Source organism: Cricetulus griseus, chromosome 10 (assembly GCF_003668045.3).
Source record: "Cricetulus griseus strain 17A/GY chromosome 10, alternate assembly CriGri-PICRH-1.0, whole genome shotgun sequence".
In the NCBI taxonomy this organism is placed as follows: Eukaryota; Metazoa; Chordata; class Mammalia; order Rodentia; family Cricetidae; genus Cricetulus; species Cricetulus griseus.
This window is the reverse complement of record NC_048603.1, coordinates 4,314,818-4,340,116: the sequence shown is the minus strand read 5'-3', so window position 1 is coordinate 4,340,116 and position 25,299 is coordinate 4,314,818. Positions and strand designations below refer to the sequence as shown.

General features: G+C 36.6%; 1 protein-coding gene across 7 annotated transcripts in view; it reads right to left on the bottom strand.

Annotated features, from left to right (window-relative positions):
• The window catches only part of Trps1 (transcriptional repressor GATA binding 1), a 237,861-nt gene that overhangs the window by 95,127 nt on the left and 117,435 nt on the right, over window positions 1–25,299 (bottom strand). For 6 of the 7 annotated variants that reach the window (XM_027431424.2, XM_027431423.2, XM_027431425.2 and 3 more), the window contains one exon: window positions 14,758–14,790. The exons of the other annotated variant lie outside the window; for it this stretch is intronic. In XM_027431424.2, the coding sequence (XP_027287225.1) occupies window positions 14,758–14,790 (33 nt within the window). The remainder of the gene's footprint in view (window positions 1–14,757; window positions 14,791–25,299) is intronic. 7 annotated transcript variants of the gene reach the window in all.

The window sequence follows — 25,299 nt, the reverse complement described above, 5'->3', positions numbered from 1 at the left end:
TCTTACAAGCATGTGCCTGAATTGGCTTACCCTGGTCTGTCTTGTTATCACACATTTTCAGTGGCCAATGAAGACCCTTTTCGGGGACCTTAAAACTGCAGTTGCAGACACTGGCTTGACTGATTGCCCATGCCAGAGCTCAGGTAACCCCACTATAACTCAAGCATTACTTCAAAAACTACTATTTGGTTTCTCCTTAAGTTACAAATTTTAAGGTTGCTAATAATGCAATTCAGGTCTCCGAGTAATTGTCTCTTAAGCCACCCCCTCCTCAAAAGAAGCTAAACTTCTCACAACACTATTCCTCAACCTTCAATCTCCCTCACTGAAAGAGATTTTCATTAAAGATGAAGTGTTTTTTTGTGGAGGGGTGCATCAGTGCTGACCTTGGCTTTTCCCAACACATTCCACATCTTGAAAGTCAGCCCTGTCTTTTTAGCTTCTTATGCAGCTCGACAAGCCAATTTGAAATTCAACGCAGATGTCATGTTACTTTACTTATCAATACTAGATAATTCTTCTTGCCAGTGTAGAGCATTTTCAAATGGCTATCTATCCTTTATCGCCACTTTGAATGTCAAGGTTATCAGAATTAGTTCCAGACACAGGCATTAGAAAGCCCCCTTCAATGGAGGAAGTCAGTGTAAAGGGTTTTCCGGACAGAGTTAAGCAATAGTCCATCACTAAATTATGCACCTGCCCTATGGAATAGTGGCTTGTTTTTCACTCCATTGTTTTATGTATTATTCCCTTTCTTGTTTTCTCTCATCAACGGTGTTTGCTCTCGCTTTCACAGTGCATTCAGTAGAGAAGGTGCATAGCAAGGGTTTAAAAGGCCTATCTCCCTCCTGCCAAGTCTGGACTTACTGTCTTTCTAGTGGAAGAAAGAGCATAGAGAGGTTCCAGGAAAAGCAAGGACTTTGTCTCCTTTAATGTTGAGTTATGTTTAAAATCAAATTCAGCAGAGGCCTACAAATGTTCTACATTTCTTAAGTGTTCTATGTGATTTGGGTTAAAATAAATACCTTGTTTCTTGGAAATCTATTTCTCAGGAGACAACCTAAGAAGACGGAATTTATGAACGCTAGTGCCTTCTGTTTTTCCTTTTGTGTATTTCTTCTTCTTTCTTGCCTGTCTGTTTTGATTCATATGGACATGGCAACTGCCCACATTGGGTGTCTACCTCATTCCCTCATTCATTATTCCCAAACTTCAATCATTAATTTCCCACTTTACTCCTCGGATCTTGAATCAGACACTGACTTTGGCATTCAGTCAGTGTCACAAAAAGTTATCAATTTTGAAAGTGTGACTTTTGATTCCAGTAACCCAAAATCCCCACCCAGACATGAGAAATGACAAAGGCCCACAGGGACCTTACAGCCATCTGACATCTACTGGGTTTCCCCAAAGGATAGCTGAACTTTGGGTTGACAAGATGAAAGTACCAGGAGAAAGGCTGTAGAGGTAATGTTTTAGGCTTCCAAAGATGTCTTGCTATGATCACTTCAACTACAAGAAATCTGCTGTCCAGAGTCAGTTTGAAACCAGACCTTCAGCTAATTCCTGAGTTAACAAAAAAGATATGAGCAGACTTTTAAAACATATTTGATAGAGCACAAACACATCTTGTATCTCTCTTATTAAGCATGATCACAGGCAGCTAAATCCTAGCGTGTTTGATCAATTTAACACAGCTAGCATAAAGTAACAAAGTTCTGTCCTCTAACCACACGAAGTCATGGCTGTCCCCCAAAATAATGAAAAGTCACCTTCATTCTCAAATACTGGCAACATTTGTGGCTCGCACCCAGAGTGTGTGAGAATTTCCATTTAAAATATTCTATTTTCAGATTTTTCTCCTCGGTTATAAAAATTCTCTCCAAATGAAAACTTGGCAAACAAGACCTCAGCATGAGGACATTTTTAAAGCCTAAATTTAAAAACACTATGTTCAGGATTTTTTTTTTAAATAATAAGAAAACTAAAAAGGAGAGATTTTGAGGTTTTAGTTGCCTTTTTTGTTAAAAAAAAAAAATCCTGCATTCCTCAGGAGGTAGTCTTCAAAATGAAAATCTGAGGTTCATAAATTTCTATTTTTTGGCCCTGTTTTCTTTATGAATAGTATAGATTTACATAATCTAAAATAAGAAGTCCTATCATGAAGGGAAAAGCAATAATTGTTCACAGAAGCCCATGTCCAAAAATAACTCTATCTGCCCTCTATCATAGACACAAAAGTTTTTAAAAATTATCTATTTCATGTTTCTGCACTAAAAGGGTAAGTTTATAAACAACAAAGTTTAATGAAGCAGTGTGGCATTTTGTTTTATTTTGGTCAGAGAGTACTACTTTTCTTCTTCAAGCAAAATTCCCATATATGGGACCATTTTATGTATTTGATAATATCTATCATAGCCTTGGTTTCAGTCAAAACTTAGCTCCCTTACATATGTTTTAATGGCTAATAAAATTGACTTACCATTGAAATAGGTAATAGAACTTTGCCCTCTCACTCCTGGATGTATATAACTATTTTTTTTTTCTAAGACATGTTAAACGGAATGAGAAACACACATACACACATAGACTCACACTCACAAACAAAATTGAGACACCATTTCTCTCCCCAGGAGTCCCTACAATCTAGTGGTATATATAGTCCCATCAAATGCAAACACTGGCATTCACGCTGTCTTACAGAAACTCACTACAAAATAGTGTTTAAAAGCATATAGGCAGTTGGCCTTATTGTATCTCACCTATGTTTGGGGATACTCAAAATGTAAGCAGGTACTCAAATCACAAGTAACCAAATAGAAATTGAATTCAACTTTTGCAAAACATCGATGATTTACACAGATCCTCTTGCCTTACATTTATATGTTAAATGTTATTAATAGTACTAAGTAAATCCCAAATGGTAGCCATTTCCCTAAATCATACAGAAAATGACTGTTTTTCCTTCATGGATCATCTTCCATAAGCACTTATATTTTGGGCCACATCTTTATTTTAGACTAAGTTCTTCTTTTAAACTCTATATTGCTATCTTTATCTGGAAATGCGTAGTAATACTATATAGCCAAAAACATAGCATCATTTGACGAGCAAAGCTATTAATATATGCCAAATGATTAGAACAGTGTATGGTAATTGTCCCTTCTGTACATATTTATATTTCTTTAGTATGCTATTCTTTCCTACAAAGTTTATCCCCTCCCTGTCTCCTATTAGTATGTATGGTATACAGTACACAAATACAAATTTTAAGCATAGTGATCCTTTGATTTTAGGGCAATTTGTTCTGCAGTGTGGTTTCGAACATTGTTTCTTTAGTCCCGTATTCTCTGAGGTCTGACTCTAGATCTGATGTGAGGTAGCCCCTTCTCTTCTCAAAATGTGCCTTCCTTTCTTTGCTAAGACGGGCTTGCTGCCTTAGATACTTTGGAGGAATAAACCACTAAACCATGCTGCCCATTCTTCCAAGTCTATATTTTCATATGAGTGTTTTTCTTTGTTCATTTGTGCAGTTCTTGTTTAATGAATCAAGCACACACCAACCCCCCATAGAGTCTCATGTCTGTGCTCCCACGGTAGACCTGTTTTCATCCATCTGCTGACCTGGATGGCTGAGTCTTGATACAGTTACCCAAGGCTAAGAGTATCACAAAACTGCACGAGTAAATCCTTAGTGATTGCCCATTAGAGATGAAATCTTAATTAGCTGTCAGCTGTCACTCATCTCCTACTCCTCCTGGAAACTGGCAGGAATGAACTGCTGTGAAGAATTAAACTAGATAGGCAAATCAGCCTAAAGAACTCAAAAGAAACAGGTAAGGTGGCCAGGGATTTGGCTCAGTTAGTAACGTGTTTGCTGCACAAGCGCAAAACTTTACTTTTATTCCATCATCCACATAAAAAGTCTAGAGGACAGCAAGGGTATGTCAGTTCATCATTGAGGGGGTGGAGACAAGGATGCCTGGGTTTCTGGCCAGCCAGTAGGGCAGAATCAGAGAGATTCAGGGCCCGTAGGAGACCATTTCTTAAATAATAAAGATGATAGGAATAGAAGACAATTATACTTGTATATGCATGCACGCACACACACACACACACACACACACACACACACACACACACACACACACACACACACGGAAATAAAAAAATTGCTGAATAGTATCAAAATAAATCAAGAGCAAAAAAAAATTGGGGTTGAGGGTGAGACATAGCTCAATGGTTGTGAGAGCTTGATGCTCTTCCAGAGGACCTGAGTTTGGGTCCCAGGACTTACATGGAGTGTCTCCTTGTCTCCTACTTGCCTGTACTTGTAATGTCATGTCCAGGAAATCTGACACCTACTGGCCTTAGCTAATACCTGAACCCATGTACAGTACACATAGGCAAACACTGTTGCGCACACATAAATGTACGAGAGCACACACATACAAACACAAACAAATAAACTTGAAAAATATCACCTTGGTTTGGAAATCAACCATTAAAACAGGAAGAGCCTGACCTAGTTGCTTTGAAAATCTTTGCAAAAAATGCAGAAATTAGAATAATGATATTATTAATAAATTAGGATAATTTAAATGTCCTTTTTATTAAATAATATTTATGTTGCAGTTCCTCTATTCTCATGGTCTCCTATTTACTCTTAAGTTATAACCTCTTTTTTCCTAATTCTCTTAAATTATTACTGGACAGCTAACTCTGCCATGCAAATTTTCTCGGAAATAATTCATGTTTACCACAAATATGCTATGTCTTATTAACAAAAGCTAATCTAATTTTGGACTGAACTGCTCTATGACACAATTCCAAACTTGTACCTTCCAAATAAATGGAAGAAAAAAGAAACAAACCAACAACAATGCATAATTCAATGACAGCAAATATATCTTAGGATGAACTAGATGGAACTAGGGTTCCAAGATGTCATTAGTACTACCGTGCTCTACTCTAATACAATCTCTACAGCACTGTCACTTCTGGTGTAGGAAAAATAGAATAGATGGTTGTTTTTCTATGTTCCTCCTATGTGACAAAAACTATTACAACCTAAAACTACAGGGGCACCTCTAGAGATGATTATATACAAATTTGAGAAACTTATGGCAGCCCACACGGAAGATTTGCCAGAAACTCCAGGGAATACAGCAAGTTCCCAGGGCCATGTATGGTAAGCTGAAAAATGTCAAAGTTGGAAAATAAAGATACACGCTTACTTTCCTATTTGACTCCACTAAATGTTACTCAGGTCCAATGCAGGCAAAAGAGACTTAAAACTTCTCCACTACAACATTCCTCTTTGGGAGTCATTATCTAAATGTATTCTGAAATTTAATATGAACGCATTAGCCAGCACAGTCAAAAGAGTTAAATTTCCCTTGCCATTTAATGTGGGGACCTTTAAAGAATGTGTGGTTACCCAAACTTACATACTTTGGGCATGGAGTATAGTAAATGAAAAGCCATAGATCCCTTTTTTTCCAGGGAATTTAAATGTAATTAATGAGACACATAACATTTATAAAAAATATATCAACATATTGAAGGTGACTTCCTAAATTAGGGTAAAGTCACAGATAAGGTTGCATTTCTTATTTAGATCATTATTTGATACGATTTTATATTATTTCTAAGCGTTGTGATTGTAAAAAATCAGAAGCTGAATGCTGCCTCGTTTTCTTCCCTAGTTTTGATGAACAAATAGCTCTCAAAGGCTATGTGTGGTGAGAAAGAGTCAACTGAACATATCAGGGCATTTCTATTCTGCAATTGCTATGGACAGAAAAAGCTAAAATTCAGGGTAACTGCCTCATAGGTGATTGTGAGTGACACATACTGACCTAATAAAATGCTAAAAGGAAATGCATGGGCTAGTACCCACACTGCCTTGATTTATAGTAAACACTGAAGGCTAGTTTCAGCCAGATGGATATGAAAGGTGAAATATACGTCTCCGTTACGATTTGTGAATGAAATCTATGCGAAAGCAAAACTCATTTTAGGTTGAGGTCACTGGATAATTTCACTCTGGTTTCTCTGATTTTTCGAACAACTTTTCATTCTACCCTATGATATTCTGCAGGAAAAACCATCTTGGATATCATCCTTCGAACATATGACTCATTAAACCTGATGAAAGCAGACAGGAATGCACCACTAATTCCCTGCATATGCTTCTGTTCTCTTTAAGGGCATAGAAACGTTTCACAAGGTATTAGCAAGGTTATACTTGGGGTGGGGTGAACAGAAGAAAAAGAGTATCATTTTATTAACAATGTCTTACTGAGCTATAGAAAGACACACTTCGATGAAAATTATCATGCAAGGAGTTTTCACATATTTTATTATGCCAGCCAGGAGGAGGTGCACCCATATAAAATCTTAGCACTTGGAAAGTAGAGACAAGAGATGGATGCATTCAAAGCTTGCCCTCACCTGCATAGGGAGGATGAGGGTAGCCAGAACCACATGAAAGCCTTTTATAAATAATTAAGTAATCGATAGATAATGAATAAAAGTTTGCATACGTATTGAAACTGTTTGGGTTTCTTTTGATCAGATGAGCATATAAATCTAAAATATTCTTTGTTGATTGACAGATATTTTTAGTTTCTTTCTATTTCATATATTCTTCTACCTGATTATTATTTTTTTCTGGAGTAGCTATCTCACCAGACCAAAAAAAAAAAAAAAAAAAAAAAAAAAAAAAAAGATATTTTAATGAAAATCCAAGTTGAAACCTTTGAAAATCATTAAAATAGCCTAGTTGCCACAGAATTAGAACTGGTTTGGAGATAGATGATGTGAATAAAAATTGGGATATGTCATAAAATGGAAATTGTGAAGATAGTGTGATAAGTTTATAACCATCACTTTGGTTTCACTGAACTATTAAAAACTGAAATCTGTACCCAGAAGAAAGAGATTAGTGGAATGTTCTGGGTAGGGGGGAGGGCAGCAAAACAGATGGTAAAATTTTGATCAGGAACCTTGCCTCAATGGTGAGGCTCTCACTTCAAGAAAAAAATCATATATACTTCTCTTGCAAAAGAACAAATGCCACACATATTCACTTTCTAACTTGTGCCTGCTTTTAAACATCACCTGATTAACTTTAACTGTAATTGTTTTTTGGACAAGTTTTCACTGTGTAACCCTTGAAACTCGAACTGTAGACCTGCCTGGCCTCCAATTCACAGAGACCCGCCTGACTGTTCCTCTGGAGTGCTGGGATCTTTCTTAATAGAGGATTGTTCTGCTCCTCAGTGCTTGCCATCCTTTAAGATCTCATTCTTACAAAACAGGTAAAGCAAGATGGGGAAAGACATTCAACCCCTCGTTGCTGAAAGTCTTTCTAACAACCCTTGGGAATTGATAACCTTGCGTATGCACTCTGATATTTTTTTAGTTGATTCACAAAATACAAAAGTGGGTAATACATATATAATATGCCCCATTTTATTTCATGTCTGTTTGCTAAATGTGCATTTATGATCATGTGTGTACATTTTAGACAGGGACTTTGTGCGCCAGGGCATTCCTCAAGGCTAGCTGGCCTCACAAGCTCCCTGGCATCCTCCTGTCTCAGCGTCACACCTTGCAATAGAGCAATGAACTACAGACTCCCTCTAGTGCATCTATTTACCTGTGTTCTGGGGATTTAAAACGGCATCCTCACACTTACCATGTAAGCGCTTTCGTAACTAAGCCCTCTCCCTACCTATGCTCTTTTATAGTGCAGGCTAGAGGTACAAAAAGATTGAAACATGCGTCCAAGTTCATTTGAGAAGAAGACTAAAACACATTCTCAATCCCTACCAAGCATCCTTTTACCCACTGAAAGAATCTTACAGAATGTCTGAAAATTAAAAGAAATCTATATAAAAAGAGGGAAATTTAGGAAAAGAATCACAATTGACTTTCTCTTTCAGGAAACACCCTCAGCAAAAACATTTCGCATGTTCCTGATAAATGCATTGTTAATGAAGGACAGAATTGGAATTGAATTGTGCTTTTAAAAATACGGTTTTAAGCCGGGCGTTGGTGGAGCATGCCTGTAATCCCAGCACCGGGAGGCAGAGGCAGGTGCAGGCGGATCTCTGTAAATTTGAGACCAGACTGGTCTCCAGAGCGAGTGCCAGGATAGGCTCCAAAGTTACACTGTCTTGGAAAAATCAACAAAACCTAACCAAACAAAAACAAAAACAAAAACAAAAAAAAAAGGTTTTATCCACATTTGGAACAATCACCTTAAACTTTCATTGCTACACTAATGTTCTGTTTTGATATTCCCAACAAATTTTTTTAGAACCTCCTTACCTTCCTATGAACTGAAGTGGAACAGGTGGTTTGGGCTCCTCTTAAGAAGATTTTATTCCTTTTTATTGATTTATTGGTTTGGGTATTTTGCCTGAAGACTGGAATGCAAGCCAGGTGTATGCTTAGGGCAGGTGGATTAGGAGAGGGAACCGGTATTTGCACACTGTTGTGAGCTGCCACGTGAGAGCTGGGAATCTGACAAGGGTTCTCTGGAAGGGCAGCCCGTGTTTGTAATGCCTGAGCCATCTCTCCAACACTGACGTCTGCATCTTTGAAGTATCTCCGTTTAGATAGATAATACTTACTGTTCATCACTTTCCTATGCTCGGTAATAACACACCTTCCTGGAAGGCTTTAACAAGGCACTCCTTCTATGCCCCTTTGAACAAAACAGCTCAAGACAACCAGTCAGAAGGATTCTATCTAGTGCAATTTTTATTTTTTTTTTACAAAGCTTTATTAAAAAAGAGCAAGAGACCGTGAAGACACTAAGGGATGTGATCGGGGGTTCTGAAGAGCTAATTAGTGAGACACTGTTAAAACAATACAAATAGGTGAGAAAAGATGCATCTGGTCTCAATGAGCAGAGAAGAAAAGCCCAGACAAATGACATAAAGGAATGTGATAATACTCTGAAGATTAGATCTTTCTGCTAGAAAGAAAACAATGTTAAAACCCACTAGGACCCTGAGTCAATTAAGGTTTGTAGTACCTAATTCTGATTTCCAGACTAGTTGGGACAAAACAAAAATTCAAAGACGTGATGATCTTTTGTTAGTTTCAAATATTGTCACTTTGAGTATAGGCTGTTTGGTTGAAGCTCTTGGATGAAGATCCTGGCACCTTCATTCGTGCCTGATGAGAATAGTTCCATGGCTCTACTTGTAGGAACTTTGGTAACTAACTATCTGTTTATTACAATGAATTATACTTGCTTAGTATAAATTGTAGTAAAGGAAGATCCAGAAGAACTGTTTAGTCCGATATTTTGGTGCATAAAAAAACCTCCCAGTGGGTTCCTGGACCCCATTTGACGTAGCACCTCATGGGTAGAAACAGGATCAGGAAAGAAAAGTCTAGATTCTGTCACAGTAGATTCCAGAAGTTCTCCCTTATAGAAGTCTCTTGGAAGCAGAAGAAATAGAAGAGCTGAGATACACAGACACGATAGTAACCCTGTGGAAACCATATCCAGATCTGACCAGTCATGTAGGATAGAAACCTGATAGCTGTATTAACAAAGACAGTGACAATCTTAAAGACTTGCTCTATTGTCACATGACAAGAGAGTCATCCTGAAGCCAAAATCTGAACATACTGTAGATGATCTGTAACACGTAGAAAGCAGTGTAAGGTTGCTATTCAATGATGAGATAAAAAGAGAACAAAGATAGGAAGATGAGAGAAAGGGGTTTTAAATGTGGTTCTTGAAAAAATTAAAAATGGTGTGTGATGTTCTTTATTTTCATAAAAATTGTGTTGATTCAGTTGTGCAGTTCTGTAATCTATACTGATTTCTTCCTTCTTACTTAAAAAAAAAAAACTCATCTGTAGGCTAGTCATATGTACACAGTTATGAATTGCTTTTCTCAAAAGTAGGCTCCCAAAATTTAAAACTAATGGCCTCAGAAAACCTTAATCCATCTTTGTAATGCTAATTTAAGTGAACAAATATACAGGGGGGGTGGCAATGAGAATACATTATAACTGGAGAAATACAATAAGAGTTTAGAAGTTGGCAAAGCAATGGGGAGGTTGTCCCTGTACATATTTGCAAGCTACAAGTTAAATAGTTTTCACATGGCTTTAACAGACACCCATTTTTAAAACTCCTTATACATGGATAGATCATGTAAAGAGTTATCAAACATGGATATCACTGGCCTTCTAGACATCATTAAGGGGACCTGTCATGTATCTTTTTACGTATCATGTCCCTGTGTATTTTCCTAAATATTAGCAAATAGTTCAACACATGCATTTAGTAGATGTTTAAAAAAATCCTATGGCCAGGCATTGGTGGTGAATGCCTTTAATCCCAGCATTCAGGAGGCAGAGGCAGGTGGATCTCTGTGAGTTTGAGGCCAGTCTGGTCTCCAGAGCGAGTGCCAGGATAGGTTCCAAAACTACACAGAGAAACCCTGTCTCCAAAAACAAAAACAAAAACAGCAACAAAAAATCCTATGATGAAAAAAATGATTAAAATTTCTTTGGTGTATTATTTTTATGGCAATATTTTAGAATTCTCCTTTCCTGGCTACTTTGTTGTTGTTCATTTTTCATGTTCTTGTTTTTAACGCTAATAGATTTTTCAGAGGCAGTGAACTTGACAGTAGAAAAACCAGTAAAACCAAATGTGTCACAGAAATAAATGAAAGTTCAGTCATAAAGGCACATATTGTGCAAAACAAAGTGAAAACACATCCTTCAAATGAATATGACTTTTTAACATCATTATAGGGAGGATTCACTCTCATAAGTTCTCATTATAATAATCCTTTGAACTTAAATTTTTAATTAACTTTGAAATCCACAATGTAAATTTGAAATATGTTGCCTTTAGAAATCATCTTCTAGTTAAGGGGACTGAAATACCCCAAAATCTAATAAAAAAAAGAATCTCTTTCAAGATAATTTCTTTAGTGGCTTGATGTCCATTTCAATAAATGATCATTAGTTAAGAAAAATAAATAAATAAGTAAAGAAAGAAAGAGATTGAGTTGCAATTTAAAATGTGGTTATTTTGTTCATCCCAAGGCATTCGTTCATATACATACCTCCACACTGTCAATGTAATCATGATTGTTTTGTTAAATCATCAATAGAAGAGGAGGAAATTCTCTAAATGAGCTGTATTAATATATGCCCTGATTGTGACTGGCAGTGTTAATTATATGGGGTGGGGGATTATTATCCTTTCATTAGTCTCCAGACAATTATGCTGGGGTGTAAATTCCAGGAATCACACACCACACACACACACACACACACACACACACACACACACACACACTGTGTTCTAGAAAACACAAAGAAATAAAGAAGACGACAACAACAACCCAAATATTGGTGAATAGCACAAAAGCCTGGTTGTTATCCCAGCTCAATCTTTCAGCCCTTCTGGGTGAAACTAACCATAGATTCTTGGTGAAGGTAACTACCATACTCATGAAGGGACCAAGAGTTATGTGTAGACATCAGGTCTATTTGTACTCATTGCTGTGGTCAAAGAAAAGGGATTTTACCTCCTTGTGTATTTGTGGCAGGCGATTGGACATGGTTTTGGGTCTATATTGGAATCTCTGAAATTACAAAAAAAAAAAAAAGAGTAATTCCAAAATTTAAAATTCATACTTGAACCAATATGGGATAAACATTAAAATTCACTGTAATATTAAAAATATAAGCATGAAACATAAAAATGTATTGTAAAATGAACTGCAATTAAAACAGTTCTAAAGTGATGATGGAGTTGATTCATTAGCATCATTGTAACAAATTTCCCAAACTTGGTCATGATACAAAATAAAGGAGGGGCTTACTTTTGTTTTGTTTTGTTCTGTTTTACATAGAGTGGGACTTACTTAACTGTGTTACAAGACTATTTAATGACCTCAGGCATGTGCTGGCATACAATTGAAAAAAAAAAGTCCCTGATTTTGTGAGATTATAAATTCATTTTTTTTTTTTTGTCTAAAACAAATGATAAGCCAGCGTGTGGAAAGATGGATCAGTAGTTAAGAACACCCTTTAACATTCTAGATGCCTTGAGTTTGTTTTGGGGCACCATGTCAGGCTGGTCACAGTTGCCTGTCACTCCAGCTCCAGGGCATGCGTGTGTGCGTGTGTGTGCGTGTGTGTGCGTGCGTGTGTGTGTGTGTGTGTGTGTGTGTGTGTGTGTGTTTGTGTGTGTGTGTATTCAAACAGACACACATGTACACATAGATAAAACATTTATTATAAAGCTTAAATAATTCAAAGCTTAAATTTTCATCGCTATAGAAAACAGGACTATTTTTTTTTCAAATATGAAAGCCTAAAGAAACCATGTTCCTGTCATTTTTACTTTAAGAGAGCTATCTACCTGATTGTTTAATCATGAGCTATGTAATTTTAATGTAAGTATTTCATGTTAGTCTAAGTATGTCATGTTCTTTTTTGTTAATTGTGGATGGAGATCCCACTATAAATAACAAGTGCATGCTTCCCCTTACCCGCCAATAGGACCTAAGCAGACACTCCTTCAGTGTTGCCCTGTCTCTCTTCTTATCTTACTGTGTTTGGTTCCACAGGGGAAGCTACCCGCCTGGCTCTGTTCTGGTGTACACTGAACAAATAAGTTATGTCCACAGAAGACAGACAAGGCGAAAGTATGATTACCTTTGATGATCTCTCTCACTTCTCTATTGTTTCTTGGGCGAGAGACCACAGAAACAAAACTCTGCTGACTTCCGGTATTGATTGGTTTGTGCAAGAACAAATTCAACATGCATGGAATAAAACAGAACAAAATACGGGGGTCTGAACCTGGGGGGTGTGTGTGTTTGCTCTCGAACCACAACTATGTCTGAAGAATGGAACAGAGTTCTCAGAATCTCTCTTCATCAAATTTAAAAATGATTTCATCTCTTCCTATAAGTCCATAATGATTTTATGTGTACAGTATATTAATAAACCATATAACATCTTAAATTCAATTTCATATGATTTGTAGTATAATTACATTAATACTAAAAATCCCAGATTTCTAAGAGAGTAAACTGACTTCAAAAATTTAAATGTATAACAATTCTTTTAGAACCTAAAATATAGAATTATTTAGGAAAGACTATAAATTTAGGTTTATGCAACTAAGGTAAATCTTTGTATTAAAACAGCTGCTTTAATAATAATATTGGTTTGAAAACACTGCAAATCTGTACCTAAATTTTTTAATGGTAAGTATAAACCTAGGCACTATTTAGTTGTACAACATTTTACTTGTAGTCTCATGAAATAATCAATATGATCTCATAAATATAATTGCAAATATTTTCCTTAGTATCTAGGATTACAAAAAAATGAAAAATTGTATGCTCATCCAAATGTTCCTACATCAATTTTATTATATATTTTGTCAGTTTACACACACTTAAATAGTTAATGGACAAATCTTGGATAACTGATGAATTTCTAAATATAGTAAAATAAAGCATTGAGAAATTGCTCTTCCATCTGTCGAAATTATGGTATGGCTGTATTTTGAAGTCACCCTGATGCAAGTATTGTACAAATGTATTTCACATATTAGAAAAATCAATGAGTGCTGGCATTTATGAGCTTTGCATATGTTATAAAATAAATATGGATCGCAGACATGGTTTAAATACCTGGCTTTGAGTTTTATCTAATGTGATTAAAACTTTGTATACACAAAAGCACATTATAAGATATGTGCTGTTGTCTGAACAAGGGGGATTTTCAGAAAGGAAGTGTTTTTCAAAGTCAGTATTCAGCTGATTCATAATATAGAAATGACATGAAGAAAGATAAAACTGAAGTGTGTATGAGCTGTGTAAAGACTGAGGAAATTATCCATCATTTGACCAAAAAAAAAAAAAAAAACAGCAAACATTGAACCTAAAAAATAGTAACGTGTTAAATTTTGTCAAGGGAGAAAACTCTATTACACAATAGGATGGGAGAAAGTGGGGCTAGTGGGACAAGTTTAGCCAAGGAAGTCTTCCCTAGAATAAGGATTTGATCCCCAGCATTGAAGAGGGGAGCAGAGGAGGGACAGAATCAGGATGAGGAAATGAGTTGGAGGAAAAGACATAGGAGGGCGTGAGAGAGATGAGAAGGGAGGAGAAGAGAGGAATCTGTACACTTTGCAATTCATGTATACAAAATTATACACACTTGTTGAAAGTCATTACTAATATCCAAAAACCGCTCCTAGAGCAAAAGTTAGTAAATGGTTAATTTTTTTTGTTTCCATTTCTGGGTAATAAATCAGATAAAAGGAGTTTGGCTTATTAGAACGAGTATCCATGCTTTGAATTTCCTTTTCCATGCTCTCCATTCTGATTGGTCTCTAGGTTCTTACGGTTATGTATTCATTTAAAACTGTTCTTTTGATCATGGAGTAGCCAAGTTGAGCACTGCTCAGGAACGTTGATTCAATTGCAATCAGCCCAATCGCCCTATGATAACCTTATTGATTTTACTGTTCCAAGACTGTACACTCAGTTTAAGGGCAAAGCAAAGATGGAATTCCGCATCCAACCATAGACCCAACCACACTGCTAACCGCAAGCTTCCCTTTTAACAGAAACAGATGAGATGCACAAGAAACAGAGAAAGGCAGCAAGTTGGAAGGGTTTAAGGTGCTTTGATAAAGTCACGAAGGAGGCATCCAAGATGCCAGTGTTGACTTACCCTCCTGTTTGGTGTTCCGGAGATTGTCACAGCCTAGAAAGATGCACCATGGTAAGATTTGGGACATGTGACAGCTCTGCTTTTCTTCTCTAACGTGGTTATCATGAAAGCACACACGGGAACTCTTATTCACTGTATATCTATTGTCTTAACACTGCTCATGCAAACTCCTTGGCGAGTTGTCCTTAGCACTATGCAAATGGGTTGGGAAAACCACTGATATCTCCTAAGATCTATTCTGGGCATTTAAATGATTCTCTGAAGTCCAGAAAAATGAATATGTGGTACATCAACCTAGATGAACATGGTTATACTAATATCTGCTATTACAGACACGCTTTCAGCTAAATTGTGGTGGTACACAAGGTCATTTCATTTCTGGTCTAAGAATTAACTATCAAGATAATTTTTAATTAAGATTATAATGAAGTGCTGGCCAACTGGAAGGCATAGGCTATAAAACATATATACATTCATCATCCATTCACTTTCTGAAATAATTTAAGAATGCATTTGTCATCACAAAAAAAGAGAACAATGCATCTATAAGGACAGTTAATATCATGTCACTTTAGCAATCAAAACCAATATCTACCAGAAAGCTCCTTTTTATTTAAGCTTTTCAAAAAAAAGCTATCCATACTTGGATTTCCATAACTATTTATTGCTAGGATTCATATGTTAAAATTATTAAACACAATAGATGGGACTATAGCATTACTACCCACATAGATGTTCAGTATGTATATTAAGAGAGAAGACTTGACTTTCAATGGGTCATCTTCTCTATTCTTCAGAAATATTTATACCATGTCAAATATTTATAGCACATTCTTAAGAATTTAAATATTTATTTTTGGCTGCATTTTCTTCACAGTGCTAACAATAAGGCATAAAATGTGATATTATATGTGTTACTGTCAAGACAATAAAATTCTGTGATAGAAACTTATAAAGTAATATGAAATGCTGTTATTATGCTATGTAAAAATAACAGTATACAAATTCAATGAAATTATCAAACAGAAGATATCTTAATATAGGTTAACAAAATGTTATATGACTAAGATCAGTGATCAAAGATGTTCATTAGGTGTAAGGAACACTATGGGTGGCTGTACACTCATTTCATAATTTAGGTATTTTTCTCTTTTCAGGAAGATTACACTATTGGTTAAGTAAGGAGTCATACTCCATCAGTTCTACTGTTTAAAGAGTACTGTTGTCAGTGTATAAAGACCAAAAGGATTAAAACTTCTCTTATAAGCATCTGGCAGATTTCAATCAAAGCAACAAATCATTTAGTCATACCAAGAATTATTAAGCACAATTGTCTGCTTGCTGTTTTAGCATACTCTGGATCTCCTCAAACTAGATAATGTTTTCTCACTATACATAAGGGGACTGTGTTGTAAAATTGATGATAAAGAAGCCCTATGAGAAACAGTATTGCTAACTCAATACCCCACGACTTTAAACACAAAGGGTTTTAAGGGACTCCTTAACAGATGCACAGAAAGGAACCGTACACATTGCCATGGAGCCAGCAAAACAGAATGCATATTCTACCACACAGTTACATTCACAAGACTGTCATCAGCCAGTGTTAAAGATAACCCATCTGAAAAAGGGGTGACTGTGGAGGAGGAACACAGGAAAGCAATTCCATATTCAAGTACTGTGGGTTAATAGTGACAATGGTGTCCACATCTTGAACTCATTATAAAGTAGCGCTAAAAATAATCTGAATTTTTTTCAAATTTCATGAAAGTTATTTTATTTGTGTGTATGTGTGTGTTTACACCTGTGCACATTTACATACGTCTGTTGGGGGGGTCCGGTCCTCTTTGGGGACCGGAAGAGGCCATTTTATTGCCTGGAATTGGACATCAGTGTAGTTACAAGTTGCCCTGTATGTTTGCTTGGAACCAAACTAAGGTCCTCTACAAAAGCAATGAGGACTCTCAACCATGAGCCATCTCTCCAGGTCCTGAAATCGCTTTTGTTTTTCATACCTTGGTAATGTGGGAGAGAAGTTAGAGTGAGCATTTTATTTAAAGGTTTATATAACATTTTTATTAGGGTAGGGTGGAATATGTGTCCTTGTGTGCCTGTGGATGTCAGCAGATAACACTGGCCGGCAATCTCCTCTAACTATTTGGCTCTGAGAATCCAAACGCAGGTGCACCCCTCCCTACAGAGACATCTCCTGAGCCCAGAAACAAACTTTCCAAATGCAATACACATGATGGCAGAGTACCAGTTGCTCCTTTTATTTTATTATTTTTATTCATGGTTGGTTCCAAAAGAGGGTTGTAAAAATACTCATTTTAGAGATTTTTCCCAACGACCTCTATCAATTTTGTATTGGCCTAGATTAAAACTCTCTTTTAAACTAAAAATGACCATGATTTCTAAAGATTCCATGGCCTTTAATTCCAAAAACATGCAAATGAGAGGTTACAAAACTTGACCAGCATAGTCATTTACCTCATTTGAGTTTTATGAATTATTAGTAACACCTACAAACATCATGTACTGATCAAGCATTGTAAAATCATGATTGCCATATTGTCCTTTAACTACTAATATTTGTGACTGGGCAATCTTTATTATGCTATCTTATTTTGGCTTTGGGACTAGATATAATTTTTATACTTTTAAGATAAAGAACACAGTTCAGAAAATAACAATGCTTTCGCTGTCCTATGAGGAGGGTATAAGGTGGCGACAGGTTGCTTGTTGTTATTCTTCATAAAACCAACCTATGCCTCCAGTGAGCTGGGTAACAGGTTAAGACCTCCCTGGAATACACCTGCAGAGTCATTACCTTCTTGAAACTTAGAGTCACCTTTGACATCTGCTAAGATATCCCTAAAACAAAAGGCATATGACAGTGAAGGAAAGATTTCAAATAAGAAAAGAGAGGGAGGTCCTTGACAAAACAGGAAGTGTATCCAGATGTTTAACTCCTGCCTGCCAGTTCCCGAATAACCACTTAGAGGCTTAATATTAATTATAAATATTTGGACGATAGCTCAGGCTTTTACTAACTATCTCTTACAACTGAAATTAATCCATTTCTATTAATCTGTGTATTGCCACAAGGCCCATGGCTTATTACCTAACATTGTGCTACTCTGGTGGCTGACTCTGCCCTTCTTCTGCCTGTTTCTCTGCTTGGATTTCCCCCTTGGATCTATTCTGCTTGGTCATTGGCCAAATCAGGTTCTTTATTAACCAATGGTAATAAAACATGTTCATAGCACGCAGAAATACATCCCATATCAAGGAAGACTGAGGAAAAAGGAAAAATAGAACCACAAAATTGGAAGAATTTTAATGTTTGGATCTACAGCCTGAGACAGATACCAGGCAAGAAACACAGATCAATGGATGATATAAGTGCTTGACTTCTTAAAGTCAATTGAAGAATTGACATATGTATTTGTCTGGCACTACTAACCCCACCCACACTGTCCTAATATGAGGTGTGTGCTTAGTCCAATAATGTTGACACAACAGAAATATAGCTCCACAGACAATGCTCTAGAGTTTCTCCCCCAGCATAGTAGTTATTAACCAGCTATGATTATTGAATTATATTCATGAGAATTAAATATAATTTTAATATTAGGCCCACCATATTTTGTTCTCAATGGCAAATGCAACCCAAGAGTTACAAGGTTTGGGTAACAAAACTTCCCTTATTATAGAAACTTCAAACACAGAATGCAATAGTCATGTCTTGAAAGCTAGAGGGTGTTAAAGCAGCAGACATCTAACTAAACTTTAATTTCTTTGACGAACAGATATTACTTACAGAAAGTAACTTTCTGCTCAGCACATTTTTTTTCATCTAAAATGGTAATGAGTGTATTAGCACAGGGAGATAAAGTTGGACAGGAAATGTTTGCTCTGTGTACTCAGGGAAGAACATGTTATCACAATAAATCAGGTTGAAATGGAAACATGCAAATGAAGTACAATCCACATCATATTCTTTACAGTGGTAATTTTATACTGGGCCAGGTTTCATTTCCTGTAATTGAAGATCTTTGAAATATCTGGCAACCCCCCCCCACACACACACACACAAATCATTTCTTCCTTTCCAACAAGACACTACCTTTATAATTAGATAAGACAAAAAACATTAGAAAGGAATTATTGTAGATTGGCTGGGAAATAGGAAGGGAAGAAAAAAGAAGGAAGGGGGTGAGGGGAGGAGACAAGAAGGAAAAAGGAGGAAAATCATATTAGCGACAGATTGATGACTAGTACCAGTTCTTAAAAACATAAAATATCAACACAAAAAGCCATACATCTATCCTGTATGGAGAAGAGAGAAGTCAACATCTACTAAAGCTAAAACAAGTTAGTTCTAGCACATTAACAAATGAAATCCCCAAACTGTCCAGCATTAAATTATATGGCAAAGAACCAAACTATTTGTTTGCACTGATAATAAATTAGATCATCGCATGTGGATTAATTGCCAACTGACACTTGACACACTGCCCAGTAGCCCAATTTTGAACACTAATTCAGATTTAGTTTCCTACCAATAAATTTTAGTGCAGAGAAGTCAAATAGTATAATTCACGAGAGAGGTACATAGTGTGAGTCTGACTTTTATAACTTTTTTCCATCTGCCTCTGAAGTGTGTCTATCATGTAATACCTTTAAGGGTCCAGTATCTGCTGGAACAAATAAAGACTGTGCAATGCTCATATATGATTTGAAGGTATGTCAGGTTTCATAATAAATTCCGACTTCACTATTAGCAGGTTCAAGAATTGGATGAAGAAAAGTTGTTGATTATATGACTGACCGACATAAACAGATACTTCACCTTCAATTTCTCAGAAAGATAAAAATGTCTTTCGTGTTTAAAGTTCCATAGCTTGTTCACAAATGCACATGAGGCTTTGGTACTGTCAAAAATCAGAAAAATGAAAATATAAGGACACTATAATTTCTGAAAAAAATGATGCATTCAAATTCATCTAACATCTCCTGTGCTTAGGTCACACAGACACAAGAAAAACTCATAACAAACTTAGAACAAACAGAATAAAATAAAGTTTTAAACCTACTCATGGTTTTACTGAGTTTCAAGTGCGGTGATGGTCAATTGTTAATAAAGTTGGAGCAGTGAGAGGTAACGCTCTCTTCTCTCAACTTGTTATACTTTTACTTGAAAATGGACCTAGGAAAACGTGGCAACTAAAGTGGACAGATGAGGGGAAATTTACCTACCCAGCATTCAGGATAATTGGCCTCAATAAAAACGAGGCATAGTGGTATTGTATTTCAGTTGACATTACTTCTCTCGGCACTAATAGAGCCTGACAAAATGACCCTTCTCTTCCAAATTCAAATGGCCACTGTCATCTATTCTGCAAGTGTCAGAATCTCAGGAAGGCATCACAAATCAGAACTGTCCTGTTTAACAGGAAACAGGGGCAGTTTTGTTTCCAGCCTTCTCAGATTTCCATGGAGAGATAAAACCTAAAAGATCAAAGCGTAATCAATAGTTACAGCTTTGTCGTCGTCCCCCCCAAAGAGTTCAGTGTTCACCTGTTGTCTTTCTTGCCCATACTCTCTGCCCTTAGCATTACCAAGTAATTGTTGTAGAAAAAAGTAAATAACTAACCTAAGTTGGCAAGTTGGCATACACATACATAGAGACACAGATACACCACACACACACACACACACACACACACACACACACACACACACACAGAGAGAGAGAGAGAGAGAGAGAGAGAGAGAGAGAGAGAGAGAGAGAGAGAGAGAGAGAGAGAGAACACTAAAAAACAAAGGTTAATGTAATAAATACCAGGAGAAAGTATACTAGGTATGATTGGAGGCCCGCCCTGGGAATGAAGATCAGGAAGACAATGGCCACAGATGCACTGTGAAATGTTTAAAAGGACTTGAAGAAATGAATGTGACTTAGAAATAAGAGAAAAGGTTGAAAACCATACACAGAATGTGAGGACGTTAAGAAGTGAGAAAGGACATTTCTGCCTCCTTGGTCTCGGGGAAGCACAGCAAAGGATGAAGAAATCGGAGGCATCCCACGCCTGCGTGAACAGCTGGAGAGGTATATGGTGATTGATGACACAGAAGCCATTGAGACATTCTGGGAAAGGATGCTGAAATAGTCAGTGAGTGTGCAAAACAAGCCACAGATTACCAAATCACATCCGAGGCAGCGCATGTGTGCGCTGTTTTCCTTTATCTTTTTCCTTTTAAAATAGCTACAACTGGCCCAGCATTTATAAAGCAAGTGCTTCTAGTCTAGACAGAAGCTGTAATCAAGTCACACTTAAATTTTTACCATACGTGGTAACAATAGATGAAATACTTGACTAAGAGAAACTGTAAATCAGAGAATAGATGGAGATTCCACAAACCCAGGACATCTATTTAATAATGTTCCGCTAAAATTTAATTCTTCAAATATTATATTTTTGACTATTTTGACTAGGCTTGTTGTCTGAAATGCCTTAGAAAAACATAGTCCGTCTTAGAATACAGAAAAATGGATAGAAGTGTAAACAACTAAAATCTATGGTTTAAGTATCATTAAGTATCATTAAGATTCACAGAAAAAGCTATTTTATAGTAACCCCAATATCTGTCTCTGTGTTTTTATTATTGTGTTACAAAAAAAAAAAAAAACTTTTAAAGACATTTGCAAGATGGTCATTAACATATATTAGTCCAGACTTCTGCCTCTCTGCTTTAGATACCCTTCATGTTCCTTATGGTTGTTGTTTTAAACCTTGCAGAATACAACCAGGAAAGAAACCACTTGTTAGACAAGCCTGAGTTCCTGAGTTTGATCTCGGAGACCCATAAGGGGAGGAAAAAATTTACTCACAAAGTTGCCCTCTGACCTTCATATATGCACTATATAACCACCTAGCCCCCCCACACACACCCTTCAAAACAAAAACAAAGATTTGTTAACAAAACCTGGAGACTATTAGCATCTTAGTACTAATTCAGGCTGAAAGGTATCGTATCTAATTTTGTGATTGATGAGACCACTGCACAGAGATCAGTAGGGATATTATTTCCATGGTTTCCCTAAACTGAACTCTAAAATAATAAAATGGACTAGTATTCAATCAGTGTAAAGCCTATATCTAGGACATAGAAAAGGACATTTTTTTTTTCTTTTCTTGGCTCTCCTGGAACTAGCACTGTATACCAGGCTGCCTTTGAACTCACAGAATATATAGGCATACATACATGTATGCCTGTCTCTGCCTTGCAAGTGCTGGGCTTAAAGACAAGTGCCACCACTGCCTGGCAAAAAGGCATAGTTTTGCATAATTGGTTCAATTAAACTTAGATTTGCAATAAGTACTTTTAAATTACCTTAGGTTATGAAAATTTTGATTTCACCTCATTTTGAAGTACCACTTACCCAATTTACAAAGAACTCATTTTCATCAGCTCTTTGAGATCATAGTTTATTCCCTTATCATGGTTAATAAGAAGCACTGCTGGGCTCACTCTTCTGTCTCTGAATAGGAGCTCAGGAGATACTATTGTACCTGGGACTGTCCATCATACTGTGTGTAACATACTATTTTCTAACTCCAGGTGCAATTACTGCCATTCTTGTTGGTGGCAATAAATAAAAAAAAAAGGCATGATTTTAATGTTTTAAGGGTTCTGAAATATTAACATAAATTTAAACATAAAGATTTTATATCAGAGAATTCTTCCTTTATATTCAATTCTATGTAAGTGTACACATCAGTTATGAGAGAGATACTTGCTTGTTTTGACACAAAGTCCATGATCAGGAGCAAAAAACTGTTTCAGAGGAATAGAAGGAGTGCACATGCATGGCACTCTGCCCCCTACCTGTTCTTAGGTCAAGGACGACCTATTAAATTGTATATTTGTTGACTTCTCTTCTAAGTTAACACGGAATTTACCTTCAAATACTTTTGTTTTTCTAAATATGAAGGTTTTACATGATTAGGTTTTTTTTCTCTTTTCCTAAAGCCTATCTAAAAAATCCCTCAAAATCACTCCTAGTTGTGCTTTGTTTTATTTATTATTATAAGTGTTTTGGAACATATACATGGAAATGAGAATGTGAATCAGATATTAATAAACATACTCAAAATTTTACAATCAACTCTTGTCTGCAGAGGACTGTTCAGAAATCTCACTAATAACCATAAAAAGCAACTCAATAATGACTAGAAAGCCAATGTAGAAAAAAAAAATGGGACAGAAAACACTAAAATGTGCCTGAAAATGAACTATGCAAAATATCATTTACATCTACAATTATTATTCTAAAAGAATCTTCTTAACCTGCATGGGGCTACAATTCATTGACCATTAATTATTTCCAAAACAAATTTTAACATAAGAAAAACATTCAAATGTATGTCATTGTGATATGGTGCAGTAAAGTGTTATCTTATTTACTTATCATTTCTACTTTCTTTCTTTCTTTTTTTTTTTTTTTTTTTTTTTTTTTTTTTTTTTTTTTAGGAGAAAACCCAGGCAATTTATAACCTGAACTAATAGGTAACAGATTTGGATACTTCAAATCAGGACCACCTTTCTTTGGGGGCTGGCTTAGTCCTCCTCACAGTGTACACAGCTAGCCTGTATCCTACAGTGTTTTGCTAATCTTTGGTGCAGTGACTGCTGGGCGTGAACCACAAGACACACCAGTGTGAGCTCCAGGAGTGCTCCGGTGATCAGGAGGTTAAAAACTCTCAATAGTGGAAAAGGAGAATTCCTTCCTTAGCTCAGTGGTACAAATGATTTCCAGGTGGTGATAATTATCACTTACGGTGTTTTGATATTCCCGGACTTTGCATCTAAATTTAAACTTGACAAGTTAAACTTTTCATCGTGTGCGTTTTCCCATAATCTCCCAAAGGCCAAAGACAAGGAGAGACGGATTAGTGAAGGGTGAAACCAATTCCACCCAAAATGGCAACACTTAATTACAAGGCTTGTTGTTTATAATTAACTGTGTAAATCACTAACTTGAAAGTTTCTTTTCAAAGTATTTAAAACCAACTCTTTTCCCAGGGGGATTTAATACTCTATATTATTACATGGTTAAGTATTATTTTGTTTGCTTGAAGAACAAGATGTGCAAATGACACATTTTAGTGACAGTCTTGCCAGCAAATTTGGAAATTTGTCATGAACTGCATTACTGGCGTGATTCTACCGGGCTGGTTTTTAGGACGGTTGTATTATTTTTAGTGGGGCAGCATAGTTTCTGGAAGCCATAAAAAAGACAAACATGAACAATGCCTGACTCAGCCACCATCAGAGTAGCTTCCTCCTGAACCGGATGAGGACAGACACAGAGAACCCCAACCAGACACGATGCAAAGAATGAGAGACCTTAGAATACTCATCTCTAAAAGAGAGGTCTCAGCAAATAGCTCTCCGTGGGATCTGAGAAGCCCTTGGAAGAGTAAAAAGAATGTGAGGGGGCGGGGTGGAAAACACTTAGAAAATAAGACTGTCTCAATGGACACGATCAGTGTGCGTATGAAAACACAGAGACTGAGGTATCATGCGTAGAGTCTGCACAGGTATGCACCAGACAGGACTCTAGCGTTGAAAGATGTGGACACATCTTAATTCAGAAGCAATTTCCAACTGATAACCACTAGCAAAGGAAAATCCAGTTTCCTCCAAGGGAGCCTTGCTGGGGAAACAGATTACTCTCAAGGACAGGCTGTGCATCCAGCGAGAGATGGCCCACAGAAAAGGAACTTGATGGCATATTTGGAGGTTGTGTCGGGGCTTTTCTATTTTATTTAATCATATTGTTTTTATTTTATTTACATTTTGTCTTCTCTCTTTTTTTTTTTTGTTTGTCTTCTCTCTTTTTCCCCTGTAGGTCCTTTGTATGTGGCTTCCAGTTCAGTGGATTTTATGGGATTCCTTAGTGTGTGAACAAATGGGACTCTGCTCCTTGTGTCCTCTCTTGGGCTGTTTTATTTCTTGTTGTTTGCTTATTTCTACTTTGCTGGGTTCGTTTCTGTTTTATTTTATTATATTCATTAGGATCCCTTGGAAGCCTGTTTGTTTTCTAATGATAGACAAAAACTAGGTGGAGCCAGGTGGGAGAGGAGGCGAGGAGAAACTTGGAGGAGGAGATGGAGAAGGGGAATATTTGGGATATATTGTATGAGGAAATATATCATCCCATTTCAGTAACAGAAAAGAAACTAACAGTTAATAAAAAAAATGTACATGATAAAAATGTACAGCACGCATCCCATCTCACACACAGGTTTGTTTTGTTTTATTTCGTTTTGTTTTCTTGGTACCATCTTCAGTACACTTACTGTAATCATGGGAGTCAGAATGTCAGCCAACAGATCAATAAAGTACAAGGAAAAATGATATGCGCTCAGCAGAGTGACTAAAATCCCTGTCTTGGTAATGTCATGGGGACAGAATGTCTAAGTGATGATGGAGCTAGTAACAAAAGAATACAGGAACATCGCATGCCAC